This window comes from Macaca nemestrina, chromosome 13 (assembly GCF_043159975.1).
Source record: "Macaca nemestrina isolate mMacNem1 chromosome 13, mMacNem.hap1, whole genome shotgun sequence".
NCBI lineage: Eukaryota > Metazoa > Chordata > Mammalia > Primates > Cercopithecidae > Macaca > Macaca nemestrina.
Window position 1 is genome coordinate 27785943 of NC_092137.1, and position 27093 is coordinate 27813035.

General features: G+C 43.6%; 1 protein-coding gene across 12 annotated transcripts in view; it reads right to left on the reverse strand.

The window, feature by feature from the left end:
* The window catches only part of LOC105479735 (ribokinase), a 115716-nt gene that overhangs the window by 13327 nt on the left and 75296 nt on the right, over window positions 1–27093 (reverse strand). Inside the window, exon 8 of one of the 12 annotated variants that reach the window (XM_071076444.1) lies at window positions 25728–25819. The exons of 8 other annotated variants lie outside the window; for them this stretch is intronic. In XM_071076444.1, the coding sequence (XP_070932545.1) occupies window positions 25811–25819 (9 nt within the window). In that variant the 3' untranslated portion in view covers window positions 25728–25810. Of the gene's footprint in view, window positions 1–14538; window positions 22017–25727; window positions 25820–27093 lie in introns of those variants that run through there. 3 more of the 12 variants (XM_071076443.1, XM_071076442.1, XM_011737905.2) reach the window with 3 other exon arrangements.

Consider the following 27093-nt stretch of genomic DNA (forward strand, 5'->3'; position numbering starts at 1 on the left):
CAATGAACATTTCTTTTGAGGATCAGGTTGGCAATGAAAAAATTTCAGATTTTGAAGTTATTTTTATTTTTATTTTTATTTTTTGAGACAGGGTCTCACTCTGTTGCCCAGGCTGGAGTGTGGTGGCATGATCTTGGCTCACTGTAACCTCTGCCTCCTGGGTTCAAGCAATCCTCCCATTTCAGCCTCCCAAGTAACTGGGAGTATAGATGTGTGCCACCACACCCGGCTTTTTTTTTTTTTTTTTTTTTTTTTTTTTGAGTCAGAGTCTCACTCTATAGCCCAGGTTGGAGTGCAGTGGTGTGATCTTGACTCACTGTAACCTCTGCCTCCTGGGTTCAAGCAATTCTCCTGCCTCAGCCTCCTAAGTAGCTGGGATTACAGGCACCTGCCACCATGCCTGGCTAATTTTTGTATTTTTAGTAGAGATGTGGTTTCACCATATTGGCCAGGCTGGTCTTGAGCTCCTGACCTTGTGATCTGCCCACCTCGCCTCCCAAAGTGCTGGGATTACAGGCGTGAACCATCGTGCTTGGCCGGCATTTTTTTTTTTTTTTTGGTGTGTGTGTGTGTGTGTATTTGTGTGTGTATGTATATGTATATGTGTGTGTGTGTGTGTGTGTGTGTGTGTGTGTGTATATGGAGAGAGAGAGAGAGAGAGAGAGAGATAGGGTTTCACCATGTTGCCCAGGCTGGTCTTGAACTCCTGGGCTCAAGCGATCTACCTGCCTAGGCCTCCTGAAGTGCTAGGATTACAAGTGTGATTACAGGGATTATGGTGCACCTGGCCCATGATTTTGAAGCATTTTGGACTGCAGATTTTGGGTTAGGGAAACTCAACCTGTACCCAGTAATTCAATGGAGGAAAGGGCAGTCTTTTAAACAAATGGTTCTGGAACAAATGGATATCCATATGCAAGAACACAAACCCTTACCTCACACCACAGACAACAATTAACTCAAAATGGGTCACAAACCTAAATGTAAGAGTTGAAACAACAAACTTCTAGAAGAAGACAGGAGAAAATCTGTAACCTTGTGCTAGGCAGATTTCTTAGGACACCAAAAGCACGAAGATTAAAAAACCTGATAAACTGAAATTTATCAAAATTTAAAGCCTTTGCCCTTCAAAAGAATATCAAAAGATAAGCCATGGACTAGGATAAAATATTTGCAAAACATGTATCTGACAAAGAACTGTTATAACTCAATAATACAACCCAATAAGACCAACAACCCAATAAAAATGGGCAAGAGATTTGAACAGAAGTTTCATCTAAGAAACTTCATCATGCATATGCCAAATAAGTATATGAAAAGATGCTCAATATAATCAGACACTAGGGAAATGCAAATTCAAAACACAATGAGATGGCATTATATACCTAGTACAAAGACTAAAATATTTAAAGCTGAAAGTACCAAAAATTGGCGTAAATGTCCTGGAGATATGAAAAGTCTTATTCATTGCTTGTGGGAATGCAAAATGATAGAGACACTTTGGAAAATAGTTTGGCAGCTTCCTAATAATGTTAAACATATACTTATAAAACCCAGCAATTCTATTCCTAGCTATTTATCCAAAAGAAATGAAAACATATATCCACATAAAGACCTATATGTGAATGTTTACAGCAGCATTATTTATAATCACTCCAAACTGGAAACAATCCAGATGTCCTAGAACTGACGAATGGATAAACAAACTGTGGCACATCCAGACAAGGCAATATTACTTAGCAATAAAATGGAAGGAACTGCTGATAAAACAGCATGGATGAATCTCAAAAGAATTATGCTAAGTGGGAGAAGCCAGGCACAAAAGATTACATGTCACATTGTATGATTTCTGTGATGGTGAATTTTGTGTTAACTTGACTAGGCTGAATGATGCCCACATAGCTGGTTAAACATTATTTCTGTTTAATAGAAATAATGTTTCTGTGTCTGTGATGGTGTTTCTGGAAGAGACTGTCATTTTAATTTGTAGACCGAGTGAAGAAGATCGGTCCTCACCAATGTGGGCAGGCATCTTCTAATCTGTTGAGGGCGTGGATGGAACTAAAAGGCAGAAGGGCAAATTCTTTCTCTCTCTTCTTGAGCTAGGACATCTATGTTCTCCCCTCTCCCTCTGCACATTAACTGGGATCTCAGGTCTTTGACCTCAGACTAAACAGTACCACTGGCTTTCCTATTTCTCCATCTTGCAGACCGTGGGCCTTCTTGCCTTCCATAACTGCACGTGTCAATTCCCATAATAAATCTACACACACACTTGGGCCGGGCGCGGTGGCTCACGCCTGTAATCCCAGCACTTTGGAAGGCCGAGGTGGGCGGATCACGAGGTCAGGAGATCAAGACCATCCTGGCTAACACGGTGAAACCCCGTCTCTACTAAAAATACAAAAAAATTAGCTGGGCGTAGTGGCGGGCGCTTGTAGTCCCAGCTACTCCGGAAGCTGAGGCAGGAGAATGGCATGAACCCGGGAGGCAGAGCTTGCAGTGAGCCGAGATCGCGCCACTGCACTCCAGCCTGGGCGACAGAGTGAGACTCCATCTCAAAAAAAAAAAAAATAAATAAAATAAAATAAAAAATAAATCTACACACACACACACACACACACAAAATACATATACATATACATATACATATACATATCTCCATCTGATTTCTCTGGTGAACCCCAGCTAATATCAATTCATGTATATGAAATCCTAGAAAAGGCAAAAATGTAGCAGCAGAAAGCAGGTCAAGGGCTGGGGAGTATTGACTGCAAAAGGACTGCACAGGAACTTTCTGGGGTGATAAAAATACTCTAGGTTATGATTATAGTAGTGACTAAATGACTGCATACATTCATCAAAACTCATTGAATCTGCACTGAAAATGGGTAAAATCTTATTGTATAAAAATTATATCTAATACAACTGATTTTTTAAAAAGGCAAAGGAGTGGGTATGTGTATTGAGTTATACAGGAATGTCAGGTTTGAAAACCTTGACAGTTATTTCCTGGGTTTACTATTGATTTACTCCCAAGTGTGTGGTTGAGATAATTATTGAGATTTACTGTGGGCCATGCTTAAGTGTTTTGATTGGCATATGGGAATTTATTTGTCCTTATACTGAGAGCTCGAATTCTACCTCTGCTCTTCCAGTCTAAAGATTTCTTTCTTCTGGCAGCGTGGGCTTTGGAGTAACACAGACCTGTATGTGAATCTTGGCCTCACCACTTTCTAGCTTTATGACATTGGGGAAATTAATGTAAATTCTCTGTGACTTTCTTTTCTTATACATAAAATGAAGTTATTAACATCTTTCTCATAAGGATTTTGTGAACATTAAAAAACAGCTCAACTTTCAATAGAAGAGATAAATTAAAAAATAAAAGCTAAACAATTGTTAGTTCTTTCCTTTCTGACCAAAAGCATTTCTGTCTTTTCCCTAATTAAAAGTTGATGGCTTTGTTTCCACGGAATCTATCATCCCTTGGTGCTCAATCTTTTAACCTAAAATCAATGACCAGAAATCTTAACACACGTTGTTTCTTCATTTATTTTTCTACTTCCTCCCTTGACCTCCCTTGCTCTTTTGCACACCCTCTGCACAGACTGGGCATGTTCACTTCACTGCTGGTTTATGCTCTGCCTTTCTCCTGCTCCTTCTTGCTCTGCCAAGTCCCCCTTTCTCTGTGTCTAGTTTGGAAGCTGTTGATCCTGCCAGTCTTCTTTACCTTTTTGGGCCTTCATTCAAAACTGTTTGCTGTCTTTCTTTAGAAGGTCCTGCTCCTTTATGATATCTTCCCAGAGTACCTCATTTTTTTTTTTTTTTTGAGACAGAGTCTTGCTCTATTGCCCAGGCTGGAGTGCAGTGGCATGATCTCGGCTCACTGCAACCTCCGCCTCCTGTGTTCACGCCATTCTCTGGCCTCAGCCTCCCGAGTAGCTGGGACTACAGGCACCCGCCACCACGCCCGGCTAATTTTTTGTAATTTTAGTAGAGACAGGGTTTCACCGTGTTAGCCAGGATGGTCTCAATCTCCCGACCTCATGATCCGCCCGCCTCGGCCTCCCAAAGTGCTGGGATTATAGGCATGAGCCATTGTGCCCGGGCCCAGAGTACCTCATTTTGCCAAAGTTACTTGAAACACTTCAACAACCTATGTGCTTAACCTAACAATTCCTACAAAAGCTCAGCATTCTACTTCCTGTTTGCCTTGGTGTAGAGTGGAGTATAGATTAAATGGTCAAGTCCACATCAAGAAAGAGCTCTGATTGCAATTAGGTTGACTCATCCACAAAATGCAAAAGCAATTTACTTAAAGGATTCTGAAAATAGATCAATTGTTAACAGTGACATTAAATGTTATTAAGAATCCACAAGTCTATACTGATATAAAATAAATTAATAAATACTGGAGAAAGAAAAATTCTTCCTTACAGTAGAATGCCAGCTAGTAAAAACCTTTAAAAAGTCACTATTGTGCAACTATCATAGTGCTGTCTGATTCAGGGAGGAATCATCAGTGGAGGCATTAACACTGCTGGGTAAAGGTAGGATGAAGGTAGGATATTTACAAGTTATAAATAATCCCCCCCACAGATTATGTATTAATTACACAGGCAAAAAGAGTGACTGTACACTTGAGAAACTTGGGAGGCACCACCTTAACCAAGTGGCCAACAGTAGTATCACCGATAATAAGACAAACTGACACCACTGCTCCCTGATGTGGGGCCTGGAGAAGGACACGAGGTCACGGATGTAGCATTCCTGCCTCAAATGCATAAGACAGACCTAAATTGACATGCATTCTACAAAACAATGAGCCTGTGCTGTTCGAAAAATATCAATGCCATGAAAGACAACATAGTTTACGAACCTGTTTCATATTCAAGGAGACTAAAGCAATACATAGTCTTGGATTGGATCCTGAACCAAAAATTATAAAAAACCACTATTGGGACATTATTAGACTGTACATATAAGATTATCTCCATGTAAAACTTCTTGAATTTGATAATTATATTGTACTTTTGTTATGTCCTTTTTTTCAGGAGACATATCCTGAAGTACTAAGAGGTAGAATCATGATGTTTGTGACTTACTCTCAAATCGAAAAAAAGATATTAATGTATTTTGAGAGAAAGCAATCAAACAAATGTGGCAAAATGCTAACATCGGGGAAACTAGGTGAAGAGTATATGGGACTACTGCAACTTTTCTGTAAGTTTTACTTTTTAAAAATAAAAAATTTTATTAAAGAAGTTGTGGTGGCATGGTGGCTCATGCCTGTAATCCTAGCACTTTGGGAGGCCGAGGCTGGTGGATCACCTGAGGTCGGGAGTTCAAGACCAGCCTGACCAACGTGGAGAAACCCCATGTCTACTAAATACAAAATTAGCTGGGCGTGGTGGCACATGCCTGTAATCCCAGCTGTTTGGGAGGCTGAGGCAGGAGAATTGCTTGAACCTGGGAGGTGGAGGTTGTGATGAGCCGAGATTGCACCATTGCACTCCAGCCTGGGCAACGAGAGCGAAACTCCGTCTCAAAAAAAAAAAAAAAAAAAAAAGGTTTTAAAAATCCCATGTGTAAGAAGGAAATCAATATCAGTCACTCTTTGTGAATTTGCAAATGGGCCAATTCCTGCCCCTGAATGATTTCTCTTTCTTTTTAAGTAAGGGGACATCTGCTACAAGTCGGGGTGGACTGAAGTGAAGCTCTTTCCCACACTTGGAAATACCAACCTCATTGAGGCAGTTTCCACCCTAATCATGAACTAGACAATGACACTCCCATGAACAATGAGAGGATTGGGAGGAACACTTTTTTTTCTTTTTCTTTTGAGCTGGAGTTTTCGCTCTTGTTGCCCAGGCTGGAGGCAATGGCGCGATCTCGGCTCACTGCAACCTCCGCCTCCCAGGTTCAAGCAATTCTCCTGCCTCAGCCTCCCAAGTAGCTGGGATTACAAGTGTGTGTCACCACGCCTGGCTAATTTTTGTATTTTTAGTAGAGACAGGGTTTCAACATGTTGGCCAGGCTGGTCTCAAACTCCTGACCTTGGGTGATCTGCCTGCCTCGGCCTCCCAAAGTGCTGGGATTACAGGTGTAAGCCACTGTGCCCAGCCTGGTAGGAACACTTTTTAACTGTGACAGTGATTGCCAAAAAACAAAAAGCTGAGGCCTGGGATGTTAGTGACAGCCCTGTTGTGATGGTATCCAGCACCCTGTGCCAAGACCACTGCTGGTTTCTTCTGTTTTCAACCAAGAACCATGACAGAGGCAATCTCCATGTGTTAAACTCTCATGAGAGGTCGGAAATCCTGTCCATGTCTTTCCCTGCTGACTCCTTAGAGTTTTACAATCCCTTAAAAGTACTGGGCATTCAATTAATACTTGCTGATGGACCGTCTCTCAGATGCCCCAGTCTCCACCTTCTCACCAGATGTGAGATGCAGGGGTTCTGTGTTTTTCTTCACAAAGAGGGCAGCAGTTGGACTACTGAGCCCCAAACCACAAAGAAGCAGGGAGCCTCCTGGCTGACAGGGGCCTTCAGGTCAAAGACAAGAAGGCTGATCTGAAAAGTCACATTACATCCAACAATGGAAAAACTCTTTGAAATTTAAACATAAAAGGGGCAGAAAAGGCCTTGTACTCTTCACAGAGGAGTGGAAGGGTAAGGAAGAGAGTGAACTTTTCCTGTTTGCTCTGCATCAAGAGGCAGCAAAGCTGGGTATTTATACACACACATACAATACTGACCTCATTTCATCTTCACACTGACCCCCCGACCACCCCCTACTGACACTTGAGGGAACTGAGTCTCAGAAACATCCAGTCATTTGTCCAGAGTCACACAGCTGGTAAATGGCAGAGCTGCACTTTGTACCCAGACCCAGCGATTCCTGCTCTCATCACGTTACACCACCCAGTGAAGGTTTGGGGCAAGCAGGCAAGGAGGGAGGGAAAAAGGAAGGAAATCAAGCTGAGAAGAGTCTTCCTTCCTTTTGACATCCTGTAATCCCTTTGTATTTCTCTTAGGACTCTGAGTTCGTTGTGCTGAATGTTTTTTGTACAAGACTTTGCTCTGGGACAATCTGAACTCTCTTTAGGGTAGGTGGTACTACTCTGTCCCCTCTGTTTCTCCTGCTGCCTTGTCCCTTGCTTTGAGCTGACCTGACTTATTGGTCCTAGCTCTATCATGTTCTTCTCTTCCCATGATCTCTTCTAAGGTGACCAGACGGCCCTTGCTGAACTACATGTGACTTTCTTTTGTGTTAGTGAAAATGAAGGTTAGGTTGCCACGGCCCAGAGTTACTTGATATTCTCATTGTTGAATCTATTTATACCACAAAGCTTTCAAGTGCCAATAAATTACTTGGCTGTTGATTCACATCTTCAGTATAACTATTTTTATACACTGGTATGATTTTTTTTTTAAATGGAAAGTGCTTTAAAAGTAGGAGCTGTATTGTATCACTGTGATTTTCCTGTAAGTCAAGTACTTTCCAATCAATCATTCTTAGAATAATGAAATAGTTCTCATTGATACAACATGATGGTTTTAACCTTTTACTGAAAATTATTTTTGTGCCAAAAGGGGTGATGGCATAATTCATCTTCCTTCAATATAATACCCATGTGGCTACTACCCTTTGCCTTCTCACAGTGATTTCCTCTTAAGGAAGAGCTGCTCTTATAGAATGGGTGTGGCATCTGAAACCCCTGCCTTCCTGAGGTCCTTGACACTTCTGGGTTCTGAGTTCTAGTGGTGCCCATGGAGGAAGCTGGGGAATCAGGGAAGCGCAAGGACAGGAAAATTGGCCCCATGGAATACCTGAGCCTTCTAGTGGGGGTGGGAGGGGTGCCGGTGGGGAGGGTTGAGGACTTGGCAGGGCTGGTGAGAGATGACACTCATGAGTAGCTGGTGAGATGACCCCAAGGGGAGAATCTGAAAGGCGGGCGCCCCTGAGGTCAGCGCCTGGAGCTGGGTATGGGTCTGGGTGGGCAGCCTCTGCTGCTAGGGCCCGAGGCAATGTTGCCATGGGCGGCTAGTTTCTCATTTCCCTTCCCCTCTGTTTCAGACAATCCTGTCTGTCCATAGCTGCCTCCCTCCCCCCTCCCTCCCACTGTCCCTTGCCTGCCTGGGCCGTGGACTATGGCCATGGGTTAGTTCCTTCACTGAACGTACCTGACTCATGTCCCTGCTTCTTTTTTTTTTTTTTTTCTCTTTTTTGAGACGGAGTCTCACTCTGTCGCCCAGGCTGGAGTGCAGTGGCGCGATCTCGGCTCACTGCAAGCTCCGCCTCCCAGGTTCAGGCCATTCTCCTGCCTCAGCCTCCCGAGTAGCTGGGACTACAGGCGACCACCACCTCGCCCGGCTAGTTTTTTGTATTTTTTAGTAGAGACGGGGTTTCACCGTGTTAGCCAGGATGGTCTCGCTCTCCTGACCTCGTGATCCACCCGTCTCGGCCTCCCAAAGTGCTGGGATTACAGGCGTGAGCCACCGCGCACGGCCTCCTGCTTCTTAAGGCTCTGCTCTCTTAATAAACGCTGTGGAGCTGGGAAGTATGTGTGACATCCCCAGCAGAGCACACCTCCATGTTAATCTGAGTCTGCTGGTCTTCCATAGCTTTTGTTTTGAGGCTCTGCTCAGAGTCAGGCTCTCTGCTGAGTGCTTTGCATGTTATGGCCTTTGTTTTCATTAGAACCTGGGGGAGGTAGGCTTATTTGGGGCTGTGGTGTATGGTTAGGCAAAGTGGCATTGCGCAAGGGTGCCCAGCTGAGGGCTGAGAGTGGGCTGTGGGCCATGGCCAGCTCACTGAGCTGTGTGCCTATCCAGATGGGCAGCTTCTTCTATAATAATTTGCACAGAGTGTCATAGACGCCAGGAGCAACCCTGGGCCATCCTTATTTTACACTGAGGAAAATGGGATTTAAGGAGGTTAAATCACTTGCCCAGTGTAAAGAAAAGGTGGTAAATGGCAGTTGAGATTTGTACCAAGGTCATCTGTGCAGGAATCCAGCAGCAGAGCAGATGGAGAAGCTATTTTGGGGGAAAGAGACTGCCCACATTTTCCCGTTTCCCCATGGGAAGGCTTATATTTTCTGTAGTGATGAAGAAATACAGGGATGGAGGAGGGAAGGCTGTGAAGGTCCAGTGAGAATCCACTGCATGGGGGGCCCATTTTCCTCTGTGTGCTTGGGGCAGGAGCAGAGAACATGAACTAGTGTTGTCCTGGGCGAACTAGTGTTGTCCTGGGCAGGTGTGGGGGAGGAGCAGGGGTACAAAAGAATCAAAGGTTTCAGGAAAGAATATTTCAGATGAACAACCAGAGAGTCTGACCTGGATCAGGAAAGAAGAGAGGTCAAGAGGCAAGGAGAAAGTGCAGGGAACTAAGACAAGTGGGAATGGTGTAGCAGAGGTGAAAGCCAGGGGGTGCTTGGAGAGGAGGATGTGAGGTTTTACCAGAGAACTGAAGTGGTTTCAAGGAGGTACTAGCCATGTCCTGGAGGTTGTCATGGGAGTGGGAGGCTGCAATGGAATGGAGGTGAAGAGTCACTGGAGTAGAGGGCATCTAGGAGCTATGAGACTTGGTAATGGTTCATCCTCATGGCACTGAAGTCATCCCACATCATGACAGCATTGGGGCAGAGAGAAAAATGGTCATGTAGACGCCAAAGTCCTAGATAAATACACATGGATCGAGAGAGGAAGTTGGGGTATATGTAGCCAAACAGTTTCAGCTGCTATGAATATAATGGGTCCTAAATCAATATCTTTAGCCCAGACTCTCGTCTGTCTTTGGATTTGTGTATCTAACCACCTGTGAGCCGGCTCAACCTGGCTCATGTCTCTTGCAGGCAACTCTAACTCAACACGGCTGAAATGAACTCAAAACTCTGCCTTAAAATGGGCCTCTTCTTATCTTTTCAGCTTGTGACACCTCCACACTGAAAACCTGGGGTTCTCCTGGGTATCTCCTTCCCATATACTTAATCAATCACCAGTTGCTGAGTTTAAATCCTAAACGTTTCTCAAATCTGTCCTCTCGTCTCCACCCCTACCCCCACTGCCCCAATAATGTTCACATCACCTCAGAGGGTCACATTAACTTCCTAGCCAGTCTCCCTACCTCCAGTCTGGACCCTTCCAGCCCATCCTCTACACTACTGCAAATCTGTCCATGTGGCCTCCGTGCCGTCAACTTCTTAACATGGCACATGAGGTTCCCACTTTTCCAGTTTCATCTCTTACTTCCTCCTATTCACTTAAGGAACTTACTTCTTCCTATTCAGTTATGGGTCTCAGTACATAGAGACACCTCGGCGTGGATTTTTCCCTAGGCTAACTCCTATACTCATTTTTGGAGATGCAGCTTGGGTATTAACTTGGTCATCACATATTTATTGCCTAGCACTATGTTCAAAGCACTGTGCTGTCCCTGAAACCACCAGTCTCAGGCCCTCTGGTTGCCCCCTGCCCTCCCCTCGAGGGTAGGACACCTGTCTTCGTCACTTCTGTGTCCTGAGACCTAGTGCAGGACCTGGACCATAGCTGAGGTAGGCACTGACTGAACCAAGAACTGTCAGGAGGATGGGTAATGAGCGATGAGGTGAGGAGCACACACTGTCCCAGGAACGCCCTGTAGGAGGATGACAATGGAACAGATGCGTGAAAGTTCTGGTTTGCCAAATTCCAGTTGATCGAAAAGGGGACAAGCTGGAGGAAATGATGGGTATGAAGTGTGGCTGGGAAAAACCCCCCAGTGATGAAAGTCTCCAAGGTAAGACCTTGTCAGGCAGCTCTAACAGATCCCAGACAATCTTGCAAGAATGACGTCACTACCAAGCTTCACTTGTTAGGAATCCGTACCCACGCTGAATGAGTCACTACCCAAACTGCCGAGGGACCCTAACAGTTACAGCCCTTGCATTCCTCCCCGATGTCTTCATGCATTCCATCTCACAAGTAGATGCCACTTTCTTCTCTTTTCAAAACCTCTCCCTACACAAAGCTATTCAGAGCCTACACTGTGGACATGAATTCCCCAGCCATGCTTGTGGTTTTAGAAGCCAGGGAAAAGCAAATGGGATGAAACATGACTAAATCATAAGTCAATGCATTATTTCTTTAAAAAGAATATTGTCAGGGATTTAGGAAAGGGAGAGAGGGCAAATGTAAACCACCAGGGTCTCTGCTACCTCCTACCACCATACCGGGGCCACTAGATTCCACCAACAAGGTCAGCCTTGCTGGCTACACTGGGTTTAGGTCAGAATTTCTTCAAGGGAGAGTGTTTCAAGGAGGGCTGTGCCAGCTGCTGAGACGGCTCATACTTATGCTGGCCCAGGGGCCAGGCTTGCTCTGTGCTTGCTTCCAAGTTCTAAAAATGGGGCTTCTGCCTTGTTCTTGTCTGCAGGAGGCTGAGGCGTGAGTATCTAGCTGACTGGGCCTGGGAACGAAAAAGTCATTTTTTGTCCTCCAAGGGTTAATCACTGACAGGCAGGAGATATGGGTGTCAAACAAACCTGGTTTTAAGTCCTGCTTCTGCCTTTTTGTTAGCTGTGTCTTTTTTTTTTTTTTTTTTTTTTTTTGAGACAGGCTCTTGCTCTGTCACCCAGGTTGGGTTACAGTGGCACAATCACAGCTCACTGCAGCCTCAACCTCTTGGGCCCAAGCAATTCTCCCACTTCAGCCTCCTGAGTAGCTGGGACTACTGGTGCAAGCCACCACTCCTGGCCAGCTCTGTCATCTTTTAAGAATGGTAAATTCATTGCCTTTTCACTGGCAGTAAAGGTCTTGTGTCATTTTTATTTCTATTTGCACAACTGGAAAATGTGATTTTTTCAACTGGGACGATGCAGTAAATGGCTCGGAATTCAGACAGACCTGGGTTTAAGTCCTGATTTCACCACTTACTAGCTGTGTGACCTCTGGCAAGTTACTCAGCTTTTCCGTGGGTTTATTTATCTGTACAATGGGAACTTGCCTCATAGGGCTATTGTGAAGACTGAATTAAGTTATGTATGTGAAAAGGCTTAGCACAGTGCTTGGCACAGAGCAGGTGTTCAACAAAGGTGAGGCAGACAAAGATGGTATTATCTCAGTGGCCCCTTATGTTGCTCAAGTTTTTGGCAGTGAAAGCCCATGACCTAGGTCAGAGGGGGCCAGACAAGGCATCTAAGAAACAAAGGTCAACATCCTAGGGCACAATCCATCGGATTGTGAGGCAAGGGGTTTGCGCTGTGACTGGCTTTATGTTTCCAGCTCAGAGTAGAAGGATAAGGGCGGCCAGGAATGCACTTGGAGGCAGGAAGAGGTGAAGGTCAGTGTCCTGTGGCCTTGTTTATGAGGGATGTCAGGCTCCAGAGAGTTCCAGCCATGATCACCATTGTGTGCTGGGGTCTCCATTCCCCATGCTTTCATTTGTGGAGGAGGTGCAGAGGGAGAACACTGAGAGAGGCTTCTGGGCAGAGGCCTAGAGCTGGGGCAGGTGAGGCTGCACGACAGGATGGGAACAGGGTTACTGCTGGCAGGGACAGCCTGCACATCCTCAGCAATGCCAAGTTGACGGAGCATTCCATTGTCAACCACAGCTAGCCAGCCACTGCACAGAGGGCTGCCACCCATGGAGAGGAGATGTAGCAGAGGCTGGAGGGCAGGGCAGGCAGGCTGAACAGATGGTGCAGGAACAATGTGATTTTGGAAGATATTCCTCTAGCAGTGCAGTGCTGGAACCTGAGGTCAGGGCCTATCCTGATTAATGATGGATAAAGGGCCACCTGATCTACTTACTCCATGTGATCAACCTCACCACTCACTGAGAGCGAACAGAAGGGCCCTGGCTACAGCCTTCATTTCATCCGGGGCATGCATTCCCAACTGGGCCTATATCTCCCCGAAAGGGGTCAAAATCCATTCTTGGTGGTGTGTGAAAGAAATCTTAGATATTACACAAATGCTCTCCAAAGGGCCACAGTATACACACACACACACACACACACACACACACACACGGTCCCAACTTATGATGGTTCGATTTATAATTTTTCAAGTTTATGACAGTATGAAAGTGATACACATTCAGTACAAACTGTAATATAATGTTTGGTAGCTGTGTTAGGCAGTTCTTGCATTGCTATAAAGAAATACCTGAGGCTGGCTAATTTATAAAGAAGAGATTTAAGTGGCTCATGGTTCTGCAGCTGTACAAGCATGGCGCTGGCATCTGCGTGGTTTCTGGGGAGGCCTCAGGGAGCTTTCACTCATGGTGGAGGGCGAAGCAGGAGCAGGCATGGTACATGGGGAGAGCAGGAGCAAAACAGAGTGACGGGGAAGATGCCACGCACTTCTGCTTTTGATACAGGGTCTCACTCTTGTCACCCATGGCTCACTGCAGCCTCAGCCTCCTAAGCACAAGCCAGCCTCCTGTCTCAGTTTCCCGAGTAGCTGGGACTACAGGTGTGTGCCATCTTACCTGGCTAATTTTTGTTTTTGTTTTTTTTAAAGACAAGAGTCTTGCTATGTTGCCCATGCTGGTCTTAAACTCCTGAACTCAGGCGATTCACCTGCCCTTGCCTCCCAAAGTGTTGGGATTACAGGCGTGAGCCACTGTGCCCCACCGCCACACTTTTAAACAACCAGATCTCAAGAGAACTCACTCACTATTTTGAGGATAGTGGCAAGGGGATGGTGCTAAACCATTCATGAGAAATCCACCCCCATGATCCAGTCACCTCCCACCAGGCCCCAGCTCCAACAGTGGGGATTACAACCCAACATGAGATTTGGCAGGGACAACATCTCAAGTATAGCAGTAGGTTAGCTGTATTAAATGCATTTTCGATTAATTATATTTTCAGTTTACGGTTGGTTTGTCTGAATGTAATCCCACTGTAGGTCAAGGAATATATATATGTGTGTGTGTGTGTGTGTGTGTGTGTGTGTGTGTGTGTGTGTGTATGTGTGTGTACGTGGTATAAAAATTTCATGGGGAAGAGGGAGGATGATTAGGAAAAGAAGTCTCAAAAGTTTCCTTGGAGTGGGGTGATGATAAAAAAACAAAGTTTGAGAAAAAAATGAAGCAGGACCTCTTGTCCCAAAGAACTACCAGTGGCCCAGTTAGGGTCTTCTAGTGAGTTAAGAAGCCCTAAGCAGCCACCCTAACTTCAATGCATGCTAATACTCCCTGCTTTCCTCCCACTGAATGAGAAATCCCTACCTCTGTCAGCCAGTTCCTCTCCTGTTTACCTGCGTCTACAGTCCCCATGGCCACCAGTGAGTCCTGGGGAAGCTCAACCCCTGGGGTGAGGAATTTTTTTTTTTATTTTTTATTTTTTATTATTATTATACTTTAAGTTCTAGGGTACATGTGCATAATGTGCAGGTTTGTTACATATGTATACTTGTGCCATGTTGCTGTGCTGCACCCATCAACTCGTCAGCACCCATCAACTCATCATTTACATCAGGTATAACTCCCAATGCAATCCCTCCCCCCTCCCCCCTCCCCATGATAGGCCCCGGTGTGTGATGTTCCCCTTCCCGAGTCCAAGTGATCTCATTGTTCAGTTCCCACCTATGAGTGAGAACATGCGGTGTTTGGTTTTCTGTTCTTGTGATAGTTTGCTAAGAATGATGGTTTCCAGCTGCATCCATGTCCCTACAAAGGACACAAACTCATCCTTTTTTATGGCTGCAGAATTTAACAAGAAGATGAAAACCAGCATGGCATGGCCTATCTTTCCCAAGGTGGGAAAGTGGAAGGGTTCTCCCTATGCAGACAGGACTGAGCGGTCTGTTTGTGAACATACCATTAGGCACAACGCCACTTACACAAGAGCCCAGTTCCACAGCTCAAATCTGAATTTTTCTTTTTCTTTCTTTTCTCTTTAAAAAATGTTTTTATAGAGATGGAGTCTCTCTTTGTTGCCCAGGCTGGTCTCAAACTTCTGGCCTTAAGTGATCCTCCTGCCTTGGTCTCCCAAAGTGTTGGCATTACAAGCACGAGCCACTGTACCCGGCCAAAATCTGAATTTTTCTAACTTATCAGTGCATATTTCTATCATAAAGATGAGATCACATCCTTTCCTGAACCTCAACCTTGCAGCCTTCCCTAACCAGGTCAGTTTATGAGCATCATGAAGGACAGTGAGAGTTCAGTTTTCTTATCATTATTATGTAAGTACTGATTTTTTTTTCTAAAGAAATCTGTAGGGAACATGACAAACCATTATGTGGCAAATGTTCGTGACTTTGCCTTCTACTACCAGCCACCTTGATTTTTGACATTTAAATTTCAATTATTAGCCAGGTGTGATGGCTCAAGTCTGTAATCCCAGCACTTTGGGAGGCTGAGGCGGGAGGATCAGTTGAGGCCAGGAGTTCAAGACAAGCCTGGGCAACATGGTGAGACCCTGTCTCTACAGAAAATAGGAAAATTAGCTGGGTTTGGTGGCATGCACTTATAGTCCCGCCTACTTGGGAGGCAGAGGTGGGAGGATTGATTGAGTCAGGGGGTGGAAGTCGCAGTGAGACAAGATTGTGCCCCTGCTGGATTGTGCCACTCCATCCTGGGTGACAGAGTAAGACTCTGTCTCAAAAAAAAAAAAAAAAAAAATCTATTAGTCTGAGATAATCCATTTTTTAATTACTCTGCAATTAAAAGACAGAGCAGGGGCCAGGTGCAGTGACTCATGCCTGTAATCCCAGCACTTTGGGAAGCCAAGGTGGGTAGATCACTTGAGGTCAGGAGTTCGAGACCAGCCTGACTGACATGGCGAAACCCCATCTACACACAAAAAAAGTACAAAAATTAGCCGGTGTGGTGGTGTGCACCTGTAATCCCAGCTACTTGGGTGGCTGAGGCAGGAGAATCACTTGAACCCGGGAGGTGGAGGTTGTTGTAAGCTGAGATCGTGCCACTGCACTCCAGCCTGGGTGACAGAGCGAGACTCTCAAAAAAAAAAAAAAGTATTTTCCAGCTTAAGGTATTTCAAATGACCACTTTCATATGAATCAAGTCTAAAACTGCATGCAGCAAAGTTTTGATATTATTTTTGCTTCTGTTGTTTAAATAGGCACTTTTTTTTTGTCTTGGCTCTATAATTCATTAGCTATTGGGTTTTAAAAATATGTATAATTAATATACATGTAATACAGCCACTTAAAGTATACAATTCAACGTTCTTCAGTATAGTTAGAGTTGAGCAACCATCACCACAATCTAATTTTAGAACTGTTCATCTCCCTTGAAACAAACCTCATATTCATTAACAGTCACTCCTCATTCCTCCCCACCATCCCCAGGCCTAGGAACCACTTATCTACTTTGTCTCTAGAGATTTGTTAAGTGGGGACACATTTTTGAGCAAAATCATTTCATATTCTAATTCTATAATTAACCAATAGCTTATTGTTCCATAATTATCCAATAATGGAACCACAATTAACCAATTATTAATATACTCACACCTAATCTTGATTTTAGCTGACACTTTGTGTGAAAAGTGAAGTTGGTGTTGGCCAGGTGGTTCTGTGTTACTGAAACTTCATTCCCAATAAGCACTGAGGCAACAGGTTTAGCTTCCTTCCTGCCCAGAAGTGTTCATTAAAGAGTTTGTAAAGTTTTCAAATTAAATTATAAATGCACCAGAAGATTGCTGTTAAAGAATTCCTGGTCCGGCACGGTGGCTCAAGCTTGTAATCTCAGCACTTTGGGAGGCCAAGGCCGGCGGATTGCTTGAACTCAGGAGTTTGAGAACAGCCTGGGGAAGATGGCAAAGCCTCATCTCTACAAAAAAATGTGAAACTTTAGCCAGGTGTGGTGGTGCACACCTGTGGTCCCAGGTACTCTGAGGTGGGAGGATTGTTGAAGCCCAGGAAGTTGAGGCTGCAGTGAGCTGTGCACTCTAGCCCGGGTGACAGAGTGAGACCTTGTCTTAAAAAAAAAAAAAAAAAAGAATTTCTATGATGAAGTTGTTTGCAAAGGCTAATCTCTAAGGTAAAAATCCATCCGCATTCTTCTTGAACACAGATACATCAGGGGTGTCTAATCTTTTGGCTTCCCTGGCCCACACAGGAAGAAGAATTGTCTTGGGCCACAAAATACATTAACGATAGCTGATGAGGTTTAAAAAAATCGCAGAAAAATTCTCATAATGTTTTAAGAAAGTTTACAAATTTGTGTTGGACAAACTTGCATTAACTGGTTTGGTCTGTAAATCTCAGTTTCCATAGATCTGATTTTCTTGAGGGCTTTTCTTTTCAGTCTCTCTGCAGTGATTAATGTGTGGCAATGAGCACTGAGCTCCCTCCTTGAAGGTCCAGACACCCCTGCACAGGCATAAAATGATGGTTTTAGGATAAGACCCTTGCACGGTTGGTGTGTGCCATGTTCTAGGCACGAGAGCTTCAGTATCCATGCAATGTAGTTAGCCCTGATGACTCATTTCCGAGCTTTCCTGGGACCTTGTAGGGAACAGCAAGTTTGAAAATTGATATATTTTTCTTTTTTTTTTTAATTTTCATTTTTTTGAGACTGAGTCTCACTCTGTCGCCCAGGCTGGAGTGCAGTGGCGCGATCTCAGCTCACTGCAACCTCTGCCTCCTGGGTTCAAGCGATTCTCCTGCCTCAGTCTCTTGAGTAGCTGGGATTACAAGCATGCACCACCATGCCTGGGAAATTTTTATATTTTTAGTAGAGATGGGTTTTCACCATACAGGCCAGGCTAGTCTCAAACTCCTGATCTCAAGTAATCCACTCACACTGGCCTCTCAAAGTGTTGGGATTACAGGCATGAGCCACCACACCCAGCCAAAAAATGGATATATTTTTCTTTTCTTTTTTTTTTTTTTTTTTTTTGAGACAGGGTTTCACTCTGTTGCCCAGGCTGGAGTGCAATGGCACAATCTCAGCTCACTGTAGGCTTAACCTCCTGGGCTCAAGTGATCCTCTTACCTCAGCCTCCCAAGTAGCTGGGACTACAGGTGGGTGGTTAATTTTTTTGGTATTTTTTTGTAGAGTCAGAGTTTTGCCATGTTGCCAGGTCTCAAACTTCTGGGCTCAAACGATTTGCCAGCCTCGGCCTCCCAAAGTGCTGGGATTAAAGGCGTGAGCCACCAGGACCGACCTGAAAATGGATATATTAATATTTTCCTCGCATTTTATAGCTACTAATCAGGCAATGGTTTTTCTCTCTTAATACCAGATGAATTGTTGGACTGAAATGGCAGAATCTGAGACACAGCCATAAGGCCATTATATAGACAAAAAGGAATATCTGGCCAGCGAAATGATAAATATAAGCCTTTGCCCCACTCATTTCCCTGACATAATGCGCAGGCTACCAGAATTCTGCCTGCAGAGTGACATTACTTTCACTTTTCCACAGCACTTTCTGGTTTACAGGGCATGTTTGCAGATGTGATTAAATTTGAATTTCATTGCAGTCCTGTGAGGTAGGTAGGGTGGGTCTTTGATTTTCCACATGAGAAACCAAGTATAAGAACTTGCTCAAGGTCAAATGGCTAGGTGATAGAACTGAACACCTTGGTTAAAGCCCAGTCCCCATTAAAGCAGTCCTCTGGGGAGGCCAGAAATGTATTCTAACTTTGCTCAAAAATATTTTGAAACTTCTCTTCAGTACCTTCAAAATCTGTAGCATATCTTTGAATATCTTCAATGGAGGCACATTTCATCTCAGTCAGTGGTTCTGAAACATAAGCATGCACTGGAATCGCCTGCAGGGCTTGTTAAAACACCGACTGCCGGGCTCCATCCCCAGAGTTTCTGATGCATTAAATCTAAGGTGGGGCCTGGGATTTGTGTTTCTAATGACTTCCCAGGTGATGCTGATACTGCTGGCATTAGGGCCATATTTTGAGAATCATATCCTAAGGAATTTATTTCTGGAAAGAGTGAATTGTTTAAAGCCAAGTCTAATTATTAAGGTGAGGGATCAAGCTAGGGAACTCCACCATTGGCCAAAAGCAATGGGCAACTGTAAAGAACAAGATCAGCTCTGGCAAAAATTCAAATAAAGAGCTCCAAAAAGGTTCTGAAAACAACAAGTGGTCTGAATGTGAAGCTTCCCAATGTGACCACTTTAAAAGGAAGAACACTCTTGGATGTGTGCTAAAGAATTCTCACAAGTGTACAGGAACATCTTGTACAAATGTACACTGTGAGATGTTCACTATCAACCTTTTATACTCCAGCTTAGGAAAAAAGAAACCATGGCGGTAACACCCACATTAGTACTGTATTGAGGAGGGATTAATATTTACAACAGCTGAACTCATTATACTGGCATGGCAGAGGTCTTTTTTTTCTTTTTTTGAGACAGGATCTCACTCTGTCACCCAGGCTGGAGTGCAGTGGTGCAGTCACGGCTCACTGTAGCTTTGCCCTTCCTGGACTCAAACGATCCTCCCAACTCAGCCTCCTGAGTAGCTAGGACTACAGGCACTTGCCATCTCGCCTGGCTATAAAAAATTATTTCTGTAGAGATGGGGTCTCTCTATGTGGCACAGGCTGATTCTCTTGTCTTGGGCTCAAGCGATTCTCTTGTCTTGGCCTCCCACAGTACTGGGATTCCAGGAGTGAGGCACTGCACCCGGCCACCAGAGGTCCTTTCTATGCTGCAAAGGTGTGAAGAGGAGGGAAACTCCCACTATTCCTACCCTGAGTTTTTGGTTGTGATTGGAATGGAAAAGGTGAAAATATTTAATTTTGGATGCCAGAAATAAATATGCAGTATTTTGTGTGTGGGGGGGGAATCCCAGCAGAAAGGAAAAAAAATGAACTACATTAGGTACTTGAGCTGAGAGAAAGTCAATCCTTCATGTCACAGCAGGGGAAAAAAGAGGCGGAGGACTGCCTAAATATTGGTTCTATTTTAATTCCAATTCTACATTACATTAAACTCTCCTTGTACTCCTCTCTAATTTACAGCAAATGCTGACACAAATTGGTATGCCTTCTCTTCTTTGACATCAGTGTTTCTCTTGAATTATGTATTTCTATCTGGAATGAGGTTTATGAGGCTAAAGCCTTCTTTCATTAAGATAGGTGAGAACAGAGAAGGATCAATAAGGGGTTGAGTGCAAAATCAAAGTAAGGTGGGGCTAAGATATGCTCAGGGCAGCACTGCACTGCCCAAAGCAACTGTAAGTGGTATTACCAATGACACTAATCTTCTGAATTTCAATACACTGATTACATTTCAACTACTACAGAACAAGAAAAACTCTATTAACCTTCATCCCAGAACTGCCAGATTCCTCCTTTATTGGTACCCTACAAGTATTTAGTACCCATTTGTAAAAAAGAGTACAGATAATCATAATAACTGCATCACTTGGAATCCATCTAAAATTGAGTCAAAGACACAAGAAATCCCCTGCCTGACACAGTGTGTCTCGGTCATCTCAGCCTTCACACAGGTTGGGTGCTTGGTTGTGGTGCTCAACCTACCTCACAGTTTGGTGCCACGGACAGATGTGGCCCCACTATTGGTGATAAATGGCTCCCGGTCCAAGTCAGTCATTAGTTCATATTGACAGAGGCCAGTGGCTGGCTCCATCTGGGGCCTGACTGTGTCTCAGGGTCCATTCTCAGCTTTGTTAGTTTGTGATGGGCTCTGGGCTGGCTGGTCAGACCAGGACTGAAGTGGAGCATTTTGATGAAGCTGTTTTGAGATAACATTTGCATCAAAATGACCATGTAAAAATGTCGATATACTGTCTTGTATTACCAAATAATATACAGAACAGACATGCCTGATCCTTTCCCTTTTCTATACCTCATTCCACCCTCGGCCCAAGCCTGAGCCTCATCCTATAGGTAATCTTCAGCCATCTCTGAAAACTCTTCCATTTTTAATCTTTACCTATCACTCACTTCACCCCAGGAATGGGAACTGGAGATAAGATGAAGCTCTTTGTTTTTTCACATTTCTTGATAATTAAAAAAGAATATTTTCTGTTTTGCTTATAATAATGTGAAAATTGTCTGTGAGTCAATATGGCTACATCAGTGCAGCTCAACCATAATGTTCTTTGGCTGAAACTGGCTGTGCCCAGTAGCCTTATGGTGACGTGGCTTACCCACTGGCATATCCCTTGTTTGGCCAGCCTAAGGAACATGTGAAGGACACTGTCACCCTGAGAGTGTGCTTGGGCCAGGAGCCCACTGGGCTGCTCTAGCCTCTCTTCAAGTTCAGGGGCAGGTGCTGCTCCCAGCCATGGCCCTCACCGCTCTGCTGGCTGGCAAGCTGCTGAGAAGAATGGCCTGTGGAGGCTGAAAATTTGCTGAAAACTCCATTCTGCCCAAAATGTCTGCGGTGGGTTAATTTATTATACAATTTAAAGAATTCCACATTAATAAAAGAGAAGTGGAATCCTGAGAGCGAGCTAAAAATGGAATTAAAAAGGGCCCATTCTTCAGGCAATATTAATGAGAGCTTTGTATATATATTGGTGAGTAAATGGCAATTAAAACTAAAATGTCTGTTAGTGATTCACTAAGTTCTAAAGGTTGGCCTTTTGCCTTTTGTGGTCAGCAAGCGCCTTTTTTTTGTGACTCCACCATTCTAGACAGAAAACAATTAATCCAGTAGGACTTAGTATCTTACAAAAGATTTGCTAAAATATTTTCTGCCCAATGTTCATCTTCTAACAGCTGCTTTTTTATTTCAGTGAGAGGTACTTGAAATAAAATCATTGTTCTTCAAGAAAAGTGCATGCTAAATAATATAGAGCTACCAGATTATTAAACAGCAAAGGCATTTCATAATATTAGCACCAACCACAGGTTCCACTTCTGCTGATGCACAAAATTTTGAGTAATTAGTCATTGCACAATGTTGTATTTATATTCGTTTTTGCTCGAGCTGTTAGGCCACAAAATCAGTAGGCAGTTGCTGTTATAAAAGGATTCTCTGGGTTATTTATAATGTTTCTGCTTCTTCACACTTGCTGCTTCACTCTTGGGTCTTGAGCCAGGTCTACACTGTGAAAATGAAGGAAGGAACTGAGCAATTGTTCTGTGAATCTAACTGCACTGAAAGCTGGTGTGGATGATTCACAACCAACTGTGTCTGTCTTGGCTGGTGCACCTGGTATATTTGTCTACACAACCCAAATTCGTCATATACTGGCTGATTTGTCACTTTATCAGGGAAGGATGCATAATTACGTGAAGGCTGTGTTTCCACCAGGAATAAGCTAGTGTCTAAGGCACAGGTGGTAGGGCAAGTATCTGAACTAGCATTATGTTGCAAAAGAGTTACTTCAAATGTCAGTTACTTTAAATGAAGGATCGATTTCTGCTCCAAATGCTTGCCTGTTCCACACATCAGTGATTCCCTAGAAGGCAGGCATACCGGATGGAAGGGCATTTAGGGATCACCTGAGATTTTAATTTTTTTTTTTGTAAGTTATATAGGCATCTTTCTGTGCTATCTGCAGAGAATCACTGATGACAGGAACTCTTTCTAGTGGGAGTAGGTTTTAGCCTTTACGTGAGTCAGAGTAAAAAAAAATGTGGAAAACCACTCAGACTGACAGAATGATCTGTTTGTTTCAACTATGAAATAACCATCTTAGTTATCTCTCCCCGTCCCCACTTTTTTTTAAGGAAATGAACTATCTTTATGTCATCTGAATTCCCATGAGCTCTTAAACCCACTTCTCAGAATCCGTAGTCCAGGCTGCCACCCTCTCTCACCCAGATCAATACGACAGTCTCTGGACTGTTCTCCCTGACTCCAGTCTTGTCAACTCCAATTTATTCTTCATACAGCAGCCATATTAATCTTTTTATAAAGTATAAATCTGATCAAATGTATCCCTTGCTTACATGGCTCCCCACTGCCCTCAGAAGTGTGAATTCCCCGAAGTGGCAAAGGAGACCTTTTACAACCCAGCCCTGCCACTTCTCCACCTCATCCTTTCCCACTCTCCTTTGTGCTCAGGTCTTTCCAAATAGAACTATTTGAAGCAGCACAAATACGCCATGCTCCCTTTAGCTGCTTCATGAGCTGCTGCCTCTGCCTGGGTGCCACTTTACCAAGCGGCCACTGCCGTATCCTTCAGCTTGGCTCCTTCCCTTACCCTCTCAAACAGCTTCCCTGGGCTCCTCAGGCTAGGTGGGCTCCCTCCACTACATCACCATGAGACTTCTCATTCTGACTGTATGGACTATGTACTCTTCTAGATTCCAAGCTCTTTGTGGCCAGGGACTGTCTTATTGTGTCAGTGTGTCCCTGGTATACCAGTGCATATCCACTGCGTGGCATGTGGAAAATTCAAAGTGTGCTGAATAAGAAAGTAAACAGTGGGATGTGCCTCATTCCATTTTGCCATTCTTTCTGATAGGGTATTTCCTATTTCTTAAGGAACTGTTTTCAGTTCTAGAGGCCACTTTTGTATCATTAGTCTTGGAACTCCCACGATGCTCTGAGAATAAGATGAAAGGCAGCCTGAGGACCCTGACTGTGATCACTGCCTGTGAAGAAACCAATTTAGGCTTCTCTTTGTAGCAATGTTGTAGCCTAGAGTTCTGAAAACTCTCCTTCTACAAGATACTCAGAATTCTGGGATAAAACAGAAGCCTTATTACTATTAATATATCTAAAAAATAGAAATAAGATTTTCCCAGAGTCCAAAAACAAAGAGAGTTCTAAAAACTAGCATGGCAAGAGCATAAACTATGGCCATCCAAGCAGTGTGCTGGTCCTGGTAATCTTGGGACTTCGGTTTTAATGGCCATGTTTGGACAAAAGGTGGGTTTCAAGCAAAGTGGAGTGATGGAACTAAGACTCCTACAGAAAAGATGAACCAGGAAAACAAAATTCCAGCACCGGCTCAGAGAAACAGCAACAAATCCTGTTACTGAGACTTTGTAACGTGATCCTGTTTTTAGGCAGTTTGGGTTTTGAAATTTATACTCCTGTGTGGCCAGAAATTCACAAGCCAAGAGATCAAAATAAAAGTATTCCTCAGCTAGGGATACTCCTGGGGCAGCAGGCAGAAGCAAAGGCAAATTTCTCTGGCAAGAAATACCTTCAACCTAGACTACATAGGATTCTCACAGATAAAGTACCACTGAAGATAAGTTCACAGCCCACAATTATAAAACATGTGACAAAACATCTACCATGAAACAGAGTAAACAGTTAGACATGAAATTAGTCCTCAGCAATTTCAGATAATAGAGTCAGCTAAAAGAAACTACAGATATATGTTTAAAATGATTAAAGACAAAATAAGAAATTTTAAAATAAGAATCTACCATATGAAAGAATGGGCAGGTTTGAGATAGAATCAAATGGAAATTTTAGAAATAAAATATATGGTTTCTATACACAAAAACAGGTTTCTAAACAAATCAGACATGGCTAAAAAGACAAGTAATGAACTGGGCAAAAGACCTGAAGAAATAACCCAGAATATAGCACTGAAAGACCAGGATATGGAAATTATGGAAGAGACAAAATTTAAAAGACATGAAGAACAGAAAGAGAAGGTCTACATATATCTCTATCTATATATCTCTATCTATGTATGTGGAGAGAGAGAGAGAGACAGAGAGAGAGAGAGAGAGAGAGAGACAGAGAGAGAGAGAGAGAGAGAGAGAGAGAGAGAATGAATATCTAACAGGGTTCCCAGAGAAAATAGGGGAAAGGCAACAATAAGAGAAAATGGTTGTGAGTTTTTCAGAATTGATGAAAACCATAAATACTGAGATTCTGGAAGAAGAGTCATAAGCAGTATAAATAAATTCAGATCTAGGTTCCCTGTAGTAAAACTGCAAAATGGCAAGGAACAAGAGTCATTTTAATAAACGAATACTGTCTTCAAATGTATTATTAATAGCTAAGTTCTGGCTCAGCCTGTTGGCTCATGCCTATATTTCCAACACTTTGGGAGGCTGAGGTGGGAGGATTGCTTGAAACCAGGAAGGAGTACGAGACAAGGCTGTGCAACAAAGTGAGACTCCAGCTCTAGAAAAAAAAAAAAATCAGCTGGGCATAATAGTATATGCCTGTGGTCCCAGCTACTCAGGAGGCTAAGGTGGGAGGATGGCTTGAGCCCAGGAGTTTGAGACTATGGTGAACTATGATGGTGCCACTGCACTCTAGCATGGGTGGCAAAGTGAGACCCAATCTCTTAAAAGAAAAAAAGGTAACTTTTTTGTAACACTAAGCGTCTTAAACACAGGAGTCACAGTGTGTTTGTAATATTTTATTTCTTAAAAGCTATCGGAAGCGAAAATAGCAAAATATAAAAAATTAATAAACTAGGTGGTGAGTCAATGGATATTCATGATATTATTCTCTGTACTGTTCAGTGTGGTTGAAATATTTCATCATTTGAAGGAAGGAAGAATAAAAGGAGGAAAGAAGGAAGGAAAGAGAGGCAATCTGATTTGCCTTGGACTAGTGAGGGGAGAAATAAATGTATGTATTTGATGCAAATTATAGTCACATACAACTTGATCTAAACAATTAGATTCCTACATACTAAAACTAAAAGTTAAAGGGAATACTAAATGAAGGAAAAAGATTTTCCTAATTGGGAACAGGACAGTCATGGGGAAGACACCTAGCAGATGTCACTATAATCTTTCTTTTTCTAATTTTGGTTTGCTTGACCAAGGAAAGAAAACAACATAACATTTTCAGTTTTTAGAGTATCTCTTAGGGGAGATGTACTTCACCTAATCTCTGGATCCCTTTGATCTCCAAATCCATAACTTTTTCAGGGGCTGTACCACAGTATAGAACACTTCTGTATTTGTTCTTAAAGGAACTGAAATAGGAAGAGGAAAGCAAGAATGAATTGCTTTATAGCTGCTTTAAACTCTGTCCCACAGCAGTACATTCTTTTCACACACACGTACACATAAGCACATGGCATTCATGCAATTAACTGTTTATTCACAGTACATGCCATCAACATAGACACGCAAAGTATACACACCATTAACCTACAACACACACACACACACACACGCACACACTTTTATACAAAGGGCAGAGTGCAGCAAGCTATGAACCAGACATTTTCTATTCCCTTGTTCAACTCCATCAGCAATAATGGGCACTGAGGGCAATGGGCATGGCTCCCACTGCCATGGGCTCTATGGTTTGGCTCTGGGCATTTTTTTTTCTTTTTTTGAGACAGGGTCTTGCTGTTGCCCAGGCTGCAGTACAGTGGAACGATCTCAGCTCACTGCAGCCTTGGCCTCCCAGGCTCAAGTGATCCTCCTGCCTCAGCCTCCCAAGTAGTGGCGATTACAGATGTGTGCCACCATGCTGGCTAACTTTTTTTTGTCAAGACTGGGTTTTGCCATGTTGCCCAGGCTGGTCTTGTACTCCTGAGTTCAATCTGCCCACATCTGCCTCTCAAAGTGCTAGATTACAGGTATGCACCATTGCGCCTGGCTCTAGGTGGTTTTTTTCACCTCCTCATAATTTCAGGTCTACCCTAGAAACACTGTCACTCAATGGAAACCACTTAGAAAATCTATTGTGTTGTCCTGGCAGGTTTGCTCCTGAGAACACCATTATAACATCCCAGGAAGATGGGTGAGGAGTAGACCCCAGGCTCACTGCCATATTATCACACCAATGTCTTAGAAGCTTAAGGAGGGTGGACAGGTGGGGTTAGCTGTAGGAAGCTAAGAGGAAGCAGAATCCTAATCGTAGATGGGTAAGCAAGATCCTATAATCTTATACAATCCCCTCTTACTGGGCAGAGGGACTATTTTATGTCTAGGCCCACAGAACATTCTAAATCTAGATTTAGTTCTCTCTTGACTTTTTCCAAGGCTGAAACAATGGTTCCTTTTCTGTACTCTACATCCACTTCCATACCCCTCTTCTCTACTACCATATTCCTCTTTCAGTCCCTGACCATATTTGAGTTCTGAAGCAGGGCCAGGGGCCCACATCTCCTCAGGGAGCCCCTAAGCTGTCGGGCAGTAGTCACATGTACACGCATGTCCAGGTCTGACTGTGGGACAGTACCTTGGGAAAATGGAGAAAACAGCCTTAGATTTGGCCCTGGTTCAATTCCTCAAA